The sequence below is a fragment of the Durio zibethinus genome, chromosome 11, assembly GCF_047325235.1.
Source record: "Durio zibethinus cultivar Kanyao isolate XHJ-2024 chromosome 11, ASM4732523v1, whole genome shotgun sequence".
Taxonomy (NCBI): Eukaryota; Viridiplantae; Streptophyta; class Magnoliopsida; order Malvales; family Malvaceae; genus Durio; species Durio zibethinus.
Window position 1 is genome coordinate 383,849 of NC_143172.1, and position 10,165 is coordinate 394,013.

The 10,165-nt window shown below is 35.4% G+C and overlaps 2 protein-coding genes across 3 annotated transcripts; both read left to right on the forward strand.

Annotated features, from left to right (window-relative positions):
- Positions 1-90: 90 nt before the first annotated feature.
- LOC111290705 (conserved oligomeric Golgi complex subunit 6) lies at positions 91-4,108 on the forward strand. Its single transcript, XM_022882132.2, has 10 exons — positions 91-484; positions 604-751; positions 844-951; positions 1,215-1,282; positions 1,633-1,756; positions 1,855-2,001; positions 2,104-2,367; positions 2,456-2,740; positions 3,043-3,189; positions 3,334-4,108. The coding sequence occupies exons 1-10, from the start codon at positions 213-215 to the stop codon at positions 3,844-3,846; spliced, it is 2,076 nt and encodes a 691-aa protein (XP_022737867.1). The 5' UTR covers positions 91-212; the 3' UTR covers positions 3,847-4,108.
- A 1,439-nt stretch (positions 4,109-5,547) lies between these two features.
- On the forward strand, positions 5,548-9,397 carry LOC111290445 (WAT1-related protein At4g19185-like). 2 transcript variants are annotated; one of them, XM_089767386.1, is made up of 7 exons: positions 5,548-6,018; positions 6,367-6,429; positions 6,546-6,662; positions 6,801-7,086; positions 7,865-8,020; positions 8,699-8,850; positions 8,943-9,397. In XM_089767386.1, exons 1-7 carry the CDS (start codon positions 5,816-5,818, stop codon positions 9,193-9,195), a joined length of 1,230 nt encoding a protein of 409 aa, XP_089623512.1. In that variant the 5' UTR covers positions 5,548-5,815; the 3' UTR covers positions 9,196-9,397. The 2 variants fall into 2 exon arrangements, with proteins under 2 accessions (XP_089623512.1, XP_022737484.2); XM_022881749.2 differs by having other exon boundaries at positions 5,549-6,018; positions 9,045-9,397.
- Positions 9,398-10,165: the final 768 nt, after the last annotated feature.

Sequence of the window (10,165 nt, forward strand, 5' to 3'; positions counted from 1 at the left end):
GATATAAGCAGGCCCAGATATGAAATACCCAAAAACTTATCGGGCTTCCCACACTCAAGAATAAAAAAAAAAAATCACCACCCAACAATTGGTTATGCAGGTACGGTGGGATTGGGTCTATGATTCATCTGTATACTGCGACTGCAGAACAACACAATAGAAAATTTTGACAACTTGAAAGAGAGAAGAGAAGACAAGAGACGAGGAAAAAAATGGGTACGGTGGGGCTAGCTCCGGGGCTGTCGCGTAAACTGAAGAAGGTATTGGAGTGTCGGACGGACAGCACCGATGTTGTGGCTTCTCTCAACACTCTGTCTACTTTCTATACGGACAACACTCCTCAGGCGCGTCGCAATCTCAGATCCACCATCGAGAAGCGCTCTCTCCAAATCAACCTCGATTTCCTCCGAGCTTCCCAGGCTGCTCAACTGGCTTTGGATCGAGTCGAGGATGAGGTCAATTCCCTCGCCGACTGCTGCGATAGGTTCGTCCATCCTTTCTTTTCATTTTTGATCTGCGTCTGCTTGAATTGTTGTCAAATGTCCGATTTATTTATAGATCCTCCATTTTCCCATTAATAGAAAATTCACTCGAATCTGACAGGATTGCAAAGGCATTGAGCAGTTGCAGTGCTGCCACCGGTGATATTATCAATACCACCGAGAGGTTGAAGCAGGAACTTGAAGTTACCACTCAAAAGCAGGAGATAGTGTCATGCTTCCTTCGAGATTATCAGCTTTCTCCTCAAGAGGTTAACTTTCAATCTGAACCCTTTTTGTTTTAGCTTTTATACTTATTGACACCCTTTTTTGAATTCATTATATTCGTTTCCTCCATTTCTAGATCAATGCGCTGAGAGATGAAGAGTTGAATGAAAATTTCTTCAAGGCACTTTCTCATGTTCAAGAAATTCATGCCAATTGCAAAATACTTCTAAGGACACATCACCAGGTTAGTTATATATTACGTAATCTGCATATGAACTTTTAGTTGTATGACTATGATTTCCACATCAGCCATTGACATCTTTTGGATTATAAGACAAGTTACAAATTTAGTGCCGATTCTGTATTATATTTTTCCCCCATAATGCTGTTTCACATGCTTACTTTTTGTTGCTTGTCAATTGCTTCTGTTTATCCATTACTTTTGTTTCAATTTCCGTTAATAAAGTAAATGCTTAAAACAATCACTAACATGAGAATCCATTACAGCGTGCTGGTTTGGAGCTGATGGATATGATGGCTATGTACCAAGAAGGAGCTTATGAGCGGCTATGCAGGTGAAGTATTTATAAAATGATAGAACTATTGTCCCAATGAGATGGACTTAAGTAATGCACTATGATATCTTTTAAGAGTTTGGAGTTTAGGAATGTGCCAAAAGTAAAAATCTCTTATGGTTCACTCATTGTTAATTACTGTCCTCCATCCTCCAGTCTTTTCCTTTTCATACTTTTATTTCTTATGAAAGTGTGAAATATTGGTGCTTCATTTACTAGATTCATTGGCTTTTGGTGGCTGTTGGCTGTGGTTGTGAGTGTGGGATTCTCCACTCAACACAACATAAGACATATAGGAGATTTTCAGAATTGTTGGATAAGTTGGTTGACATGTCTTGTCCGTTTTGCAGGTGGGTTCAAGCAGAGTGTAGGAAACTGGGTGACACGGATAATCCAGAAGTTAGTGAGCTTTTGAAAACAGCTGTGCAATGCCTCAAGGAAAGGCCTGTCCTTTTTAAGTATTGTGCTGAAGAGGTGACTTAATTGAGATCAAAATTTAATGTTCAATAACTCCACTGCCTTGTGGTTTTTCTAGTTGCATGTTATTAAGTTGTTGCTTCTGCTAATCACAGGTAGCAAATATGAGACATAATGCATTATTTAGAAGGTTTATAAGTGCTCTTACTCGTGGAGGACCAGGTGGGATGCCAAGACCAATAGAAGTGCATGCTCATGATCCCTTACGTTATGTTGGAGACATGCTAGGATGGTTACATCAGGTTTGGAGAAAGGGCTTTTATATGGTTTCTGCTTCTCTTCTTCATGCAATTATTTGTTATTTACAGTAAACATTTAATTTTGTTTATTGTCTTACTCTGCAGGCCTTGGCATCAGAACGTGAGCTTGTGCTTGCTTTACTTGATCCTGATGCACTGATAGATGCTGGATCAACTGCAAACCGATTCTCCAAGAATGTGGAGAATGATTCTGGAAAAATTGAAGCAGACTTGACATTTGTTCTGGATAGAATTTTTGAAGGAGTTTGCCGGCCTTTTAAAGTTAGAGTTGAGCAAGTTCTACAGTCACAACCTAGTCTTATAATTTCTTATAAACTCAGTAACACGCTGGAGTTCTACAGTTACACTGTGAGTGACCTCTGTCTCTTCTGATATCCTGTTTGTATATGATTTACTTGTTATCTTTTGATAACTTTATCTGTTTGCTTACTTACAGATATCAGATTTACTAGGGAGACAAACATCTCTTTGCAATACACTTTGGGCACTCAAAGATGCTGCTCAGAAAACGTTCTTTGAAATTCTGAAAAGTCGTGGGGAAAAGCTTTTACGATATCCTCCCCTTGTTGCTGTTGATCTTTCACCACCACCAGCTGTAAGGGAAGGAGTCTCTGTGCTGCTTGAGATAATTGAAACATATAACAGCATGATGGTTCCTGCTTCAGGGAAAAAGCCAGCTTTTGATCCAGTTATATCTGCTTTACTTGACCCAATTATTCAGGTGTGTCATGTTTGATGTTAGTTGATCAATTGCATAATTATGATCATTTTTCCCTGGTTGCATGGTGCTGAAGTATAATTTACACATGTTCCTCATTTTATCAAACGAGTGTAGCATTCGAAAACTGAACCTTACAATGTTTAGTGCTTGCTGTTTTGGGATGGTTAACACCTCATTCAGATTGCCTTCACAGCTTTGGAATTTGGAAGTCAAAACTCTATGCTGAGCTGAAATCAGGACAAATATAGTCTCCTTTCTGGTTTCTGTACAGTATATTAACTATTACCTTTGATGGAATGCAGATGTGTGAGCAAGCAGCAGAGGCACACAAATCAAAGGGAGCTGGCCACTCATCAAGAAGAAGTCGAATGAGTTCTGACTCAGGCCAGCTTAGTAAATCTGCAGTTGATGCAATTTTGTCAAATAACAATTCTGCTACATTCTCTCAGGTTAATTAAGTTGTATATCAGTTTGATCTTTTGTTTCTTTGTTGTCATACACTTTACATGCATGGTTCTAGGGTTAAACTTGTTGAATTCTTTCTATAATTTTCTTTTCTTCTTTTTTACTCTTCATATCATGGATATATGCAGAATAGCGAAGCCCCATCCAAGATCTTCCTTATCAACTGCTTGTGTGCTATTCAACAACCATTACTTGGACATGAGGTTGCAGCTGAATATGCAAAGAAACTTGGCACGATGATTGATAATCATGTGCATGATCTTGTGGAAAAAGAAGTTGACAGAGTTCTTAGAAGATGTGGCTTGTCAATGAAGATGCATCACTTCCATAATTCACTTAACAAGGATACAACAGCCACAGCACCGTTGGCAGAATTAGAAGACACAAGTCCAGCCTCTCTTTCAGAGTGTTTGAAGGCTTTCTTTGGGTTTATTTTGGGAAGTGAGAGTTCCCTGCCCGAGTTTGAACAGATGCAAGTTCCAAAGTTGCGTTCCGATGCATGTATACAGGTAGCTAGGTCACTGGCTGATGCTTATGAGCTTATTTACAATGCAATCATGGATCCTGAAAACAGTTACCCAGATCCCAAATCACTGGCAAGGCATCCTCCAGATCAAATACGGACCATTTTAGGAATATGAGGGTCTGGAGAATATTTACTTCCATTTTTTTCACAATATCATTAAAAAAAATGTAAAAAATCAAAGAGATACGCCCGGCAAGTAATAGAAACTGTTTGTGTCGGTTTGATGTTCTTTAGTATAAGTTAGAGGGTTTATTTTCCAAATAAACAAACAATTATTGTATCAATGTATCTTTATTTGATGATGGATGAATGTGTTGATGACAGGGGTCTATGCTTCTTTGTTTTGTGAAATGGTATAGAACTCTGGTTATGCTGAACTTGTGTTCACTTTTCCAATTGGAATTGTTCTTTAAATCTGTGTTGATAGCATTTAAACAGTTCGTATATTCTAGCATCAATCTCTCTGTTGTTGTTTTCTCCATTTTCCATCTTTTACCTGTCTTGGATTTCAGAATCTTCAGCTTTTCGGAACAAGTTTTAAACAGCAGTTTTGCTTACTCAGTTATTTGGTCATGTCAACACCAATTGGAACAAAAGTCCTTTTCAGTGCGTGCATTTGCGACAAGTAACTCAAGTGGAATAATGTGAAAGACATTACAATATCTCCGACTCAACTTTTTTGTTAGGATTAAAAGGAAAACAAAAGGAAGGAAAAATGGTTTAGAACTTTAAAATCTAACCCAAAGCCTTCAATTCAAATAAAAAAAAAATGTGGCGAGAAAATCTGGGATTTTGTATATCCTTCTCTGTGTTTTGGCTAAAATGGAAAAACAAAACCTTATCCATATAATATCAGGAATGAGGACCTTAAACTTGAGGGAGGAAAAAAAACAACAGTTGATTGCAAGTTGCACAGTTCATCATCATGACACGGTGATATAATGACAAAAGGAAAAACCCATGTGGACGGAAGGGATGTAACTGTGAAAGGGAAAACTATAAATGCTGGATTAGGAATTCACAACATGGTTTGAGTTTCACATAAAGTGAAATAAATTAAAATAAAAATTACCAACAAGTTTAATTTATTAAGATTTATTTTTTTTAACGAAAAAATTTTAAGTTCAAATTTTATTGTTAATAGTTTATTAAAATTATTTGGAATGCACAATTTAAATTATTTATTTTAAATTGTTAAATACGATATATTTTATTTTAATTTAAAAAATTAAAAAATTTATTTATTTTAAATTTTTTTTTTTACAAAAAAAAATTTAAAATAAAGAGCCAGGCATTGTCTTTATCTTCAATTTATGGTTGGATTGTCAAATTCTCTTATCGACAATAGCTTCGGCCCCGCAGGCCACCGTTGAAAGCCGAGAGAGTTGTACATATACAGTTTACAAACCCATAGCAAGTCCTCTCTTTGCTGCTTCTCAACACTTAAACCAAAAGCCCAATTGAAAAACCTTCTCTATTACTATTTTTTTGGCCCAGAAGTAGCAGAATGCTTTTTTTTTTTGAGAAAATTTATTTCTTTTTTAATATTCATTAAATTTAATTACAAAAAATAGATTTTATCCTTTGGAAAATAGCAATGAAGTGCATATTAATTAGTTAATAAATTATAGTAATAAATAATTGGCGTGATAGACATAATCAAAACCTAGTCACATTAAAAGGATATGAATCATAATTCACTGTTTTTTTTTTCTTTAACTTTAATGAGTGTCGGATCTAAAACGTGTTTTTGAGGTTTGGTTAGCATGGAAGGAATGAAGGAAAAGAAAAAGACGTATTTAGTTTTGCAAAATTACAATAAGCACTAGAACGACAAACCCAAAGGCAATAACAATATCTAAGCACAAGCGGTAAGAGGCTTATTGCAACCTCCAAAGTTGTTTCCCTTTTAGACACCTTTTCGTTGCCTTATATGAATCAAAACCAACCACTTTATCGAGGTTGTTAGTCAATACTCTCACTCCCTTAACCCAAATCAACAAAAATTCTTAGTTTAAAAAAAATCGTTTATATACTTTTTTTTAATGTAATTCTGCCGTCTCTGTGGAGTGAGAAGCAAGAAGATGGCAGGAATGAATGGAGAAGCGTCCGAGAGAGAAGCTGGGAAAGCTCATGCCTTCATGGTGTTGGTGCAACTCATCAATGGAGGATACCATGTAATTACCAAAGTAGCCCTCGATGTTGGTGTCAACCAGCTTGTCTTCTGCGTCTTCCGTGATCTTCTTGCTCTCTCTCTTCTTGCCCCCGTCGCCTATGTTCGTGAAAAGTATGACCTTTTTTCTTCCATTTCTTTTTCTGGATATTGGGTTCCTTTCTTTTGGTTCTTATGTTTGGTTCCACAATATGAGACTTTGGTGTGCTGGTTGACTCTTCCAAATTGTGATTGACCTTATACTTAGACGATTTATCAATCTGTTCTCATTAAGATGATCTGCATTGTATCCACAGCTAAATTGATTACCTTAGTTGGCTTGTTTGTTTCCTGTCACTTCTAATCAATTTTAATCTCGCATCTCTGTTTTGTAAGCATATCAATTGTAAACCTATTTTTGGTTTTTTGGACGTTTGGATCGAAAATATAACTTCTGGGCCATGTTGTTTCACTTTCCTGCAGAAGGATTCGACCTCCTATGACTAAACGCCTCCTTCTGTCATTCTTCTTCCTTGGGTTAACTGGGTGAGTATTGCTTCTCTAAACCGTCCTAATTGATCTGGCTATATATTATCCCATAAATTTTTCGTGTTAAAACTTCCTGCTAGCCAACTTATCTGACTTTTGGTTAATTGGAATAGGATATTTGGCAACCAGCTGTTATTTCTCATTGGTCTTAGCTACACAAATCCAACTTATGCTGCTGCCATACAGCCTTCAATTCCAGTCTTTACCTTTCTGTTGGCTGTAATGATGGGGTAATGGCAACAAATTTTATATTTTTTTTTTCTAAATTTTATTTTATATTGGTTCATTTCTATATTTCTTATAAACACATGCATATATTTTGATGTCTGTTACTTGTTGCCATAATTTGTGTGAAATTCTACATGCAGTACAGAAAGAGTGAATATGCTCAAAACTGAAGGTCAAGCAAAGGTTGGAGGTACCCTAATATGTGTTTCTGGTGCAATGTTAATGGTTCTCTTTCGTGGTCCAGCTTTGCTTGGACAAACGGATACAGACTTTTCTGCACAAAATGGCATAACTGCCAGGGGGCAACCGGAACCTGCAGGGTGGTTCATGTCTAGTTTTCTCAAGTTTGGACTTGAACATTGGCATATCGGAGTTTTATGTTTGATAGGGAACTGTATGTGCATGGCTGCTTTCCTGGCCATTGAGGTATGCCATCAAATGGTTGATTTTTGGGTGATTATTAATTATTTTCGTTTTTATCTCTTCTTTTAACTAGTCTTCTATAGGAGGTTTTCCCCCCTTTTCTATAATTATCATGCAAAATGAATCAGAGCAAGCTTTTTTTTTTTTTTCCCGTAAAAGCTGTTCTTTGCTTTTAGTAGGTTGAATTCCATATCTTATTTTCTGGAGGGAACAAACAGAAATCTCTGTTTGAGCTAAATAAAGAGAAAATAGCCTGTGCAGTCATGAATATGATTTGAGGTTTGATATGCCATACTTGTCCCCTGACCTGTTTGATCTGTGACTCATTAGATTTTTAGTGATCCGATGCCTTCTTTAAGATTACATAATTAGATTCATCTTGTCTATAGCTAATATTTTTATGAAGCTATTTTTTTCTTTAATCATACCTGTGGCATTGGTTTCAATTTCAGCTTTTGAAATGCCTTTAGGTCCATTTCATTGCTTTGCGATGCATGTTTTAATCACATCTTGGAGTAACTATCCCTGGTGCTTTCGGGTTGTCTTTGCTTGGACAGTACTAATGTATTTATACTCTACCTTTTGCTTAGTGGTTTTCACAAGGAGTAATGGGAGTGATTCTTATAGATATTCAAAATCAAAAACTATACTAAATTTCATGAAAAAATAGTGCTGACTTATTTCATCATTTTGTAACTATTTTATAATTTGAACTCTGCATGTGTATTTCATTATAATTAATAGTTGCTTATATTCTACTCAATGTTTTTAACAATTCCAGGCTCCAGTTTTGGCCAAGTATCCTGCCAACATTTCTGTGACAGCTTTATCCTATTTTTTTGGTGCTGTATTGATGGTAACAACAGCATTTCTTGTGACTAATGAGTCAACAGACTGGAGTCTGACACAGTCTGAGCTTTTTGCGGTCTTGTCTGCTGTAAGTTTCTTGTGGATTTTGTATTATCTCCAATCTTAAAAGTTTTGCAAGTCAAGTTATTAAAAGATTAGCCATTATCAAAGTTGTGGCTTTATCTGAGTTTGAAATGTTATTTGATTTGTGTGTTTGTATGAGTGTTTTTAAATTTTTTAGGTCAATTCTTAAGACGCTAATTTAATGACCAAAACTGAGGCAAGTGCAGGCCAAACTATAGAGACAAAAGTGTAAGAAAAGTTATCGTAGAAGGTGGTAAGGCAATTCCCTTAGAGAAGGCTCCGTAAAGTAATGGAAAGTGCATATTGTAGACATAGATTACGATAAGGAAAAGATTAAGAAAGCTCATGGTAGAAGGGGTAACCTTGGTTTTTGCAAAATGTTTTACTTTTGCTTTTCTCTTTCTATGCATTTTTTTTGGCAAAAAGGAAAAAAAAAATGCAAAAACACTAATCAAATGAAGCCCAAGTATGGTTAAACTGATTTTTGCTGTCCTTGAGGTCTATAATTTGGATTTTAGAAGCTACCAATGGTGGATGCTGGTCACCAAATAAAAGGAGGGAAAACATTTGGCGTCATGGAAGTAACAATGATATATTTTCCCTGTTACAGTACTTATTTTGTAATAAAATCTTTTACTTACTAAATAGGTAAACCTGAAGCTATGGATGTTTGGCTTTGCAGGGAGTTGTTGCATCTGCTCTTAACTACGGACTCTTGACATGGTCGAATAAGATCTTGGGGCCTGCTTTAGTTGCTCTCTATAACCCACTTCAACCTGCAGCATCAGCCTTTCTGTCAAGAAGTTTCCTCGGAAGTCCAATTTATTTGGGAAGGTTTTATCTTCCACTACAAATTATAACTTAATCTATCATCAATTACAAATATAGTGCTTAATTATATTTACTTCATTTCTGTTGCTCCATAGCTGGTGTGAACTTATTTGGTTTTCTTTCATGCGTGGTAACGGTGTCATTGGGGGATTTCTTATAATTGCTGGTCTATATATGGTCACTTGGGCATCCTACAGAGAAAGACACACAGCTATGGGCATGATGCCTCACATCAATCGGTCCTCCGAACCCCTCATGCACAAAGATGCATCAATTAACAAGAACCCGTACCAGAGAGGACACATTTTCTCGGGGCCATCTGCTCTATCACCCAAATTCAGTGATTAACTGTGTGATCAGATGTGATGTAAAGTTACCATAAGCTCCTTAGTCTTTCCCACAGGTACATTTACTAAGATCAAACGAGTGTCAGTCGGCATATCGTCAACTTAGATGGGTAGCAAAAGAGAAATTGATTAAAGTTTGCTCCTTTAAGCTGTATTAATTTGTTCTACAGCATCAGAAAGAATCCCATTTCCTTTTTTATTAATATTTTTATAAGAATCCAAGGGTTTGTAGTTAATAATAATCTCAACATTTTACTACAATAAAGCTCATTGATACTTTCCCATCAGCGGCCAATAGATTTATGCAAACTTTTCATCTATGTATATATAACAAGTGCAAGTTGCAGGGTTTGGTCGCTTTATACCTCCTGTAGATTGTTAGGTAAATGATGATCAAATAAAATAAAATCAAAATTATACGCCAATCCAATTCATTTAAATAAATATTTAAATTAAAACATGATACTTTTAAAAAAGTCTACCATATGTAACTTGATATTACCAACATTTTTATAAATGAAATTATAGTTAATTAAAGAGTTCATTCTTTTATTACAAAAATTGAGAAGAAAAATTTTCCGTCCTCTTTTTCTTCTTTAATGGATCATTTACATCGGTTACTTTTTTTTTTTTTTTTTTCCTTTAAGAAATATTAAGATCATTTATTGAAAAACTAATGCATAACATCTCGTATTACCTAACTGACTTGCTTTTTTTTTTTCTCACAAAAGAAAAAAAAATTAAAATTTTGTCTACTGTAAAATTTTAAAATAATGATAAAAAATAGTAAATAATATTAAAAACTATAATAAATAATGTGTAAATATTTTTTTAATTTATATATAGAAATTCAGCAAGTGCTTAAAAGGGGAGATGATCCATTTGTTTAAAATGCAGACTTATCCTGATTTGAGAAAAAGGAAAAATGAAACAAAATACTTGATAAAAAAGAGAAAAACAGATGTGACGGA

Excerpts from the sequence above, each read along its gene's own strand:
- LOC111290705 (XM_022882132.2), top strand. The coding sequence starts at position 213 with ATGGGTACGGTGGGGCTAGCTCCGGGGCTGTCGCGTAAACTGAAGAAG. Across the intron at positions 485-603 it reads CTCGCCGACTGCTGCGATAG|GATTGCAAAGGCATTGAGCA; the intron begins GTTCGTCCATCC and ends CGAATCTGACAG. Across the intron at positions 1,757-1,854 it reads TTAAGTATTGTGCTGAAGAG|GTAGCAAATATGAGACATAA; the intron begins GTGACTTAATTG and ends TGCTAATCACAG.
- LOC111290445 (XM_089767386.1), top strand. The coding sequence starts at position 5,816 with ATGGCAGGAATGAATGGAGAAGCGTCCGAGAGAGAAGCTGGGAAAGCT. Across the intron at positions 6,430-6,545 it reads TTCTTCCTTGGGTTAACTGG|GATATTTGGCAACCAGCTGT; the intron begins GTGAGTATTGCT and ends TAATTGGAATAG. Across the intron at positions 7,087-7,864 it reads CTGCTTTCCTGGCCATTGAG|GCTCCAGTTTTGGCCAAGTA; the intron begins GTATGCCATCAA and ends TAACAATTCCAG.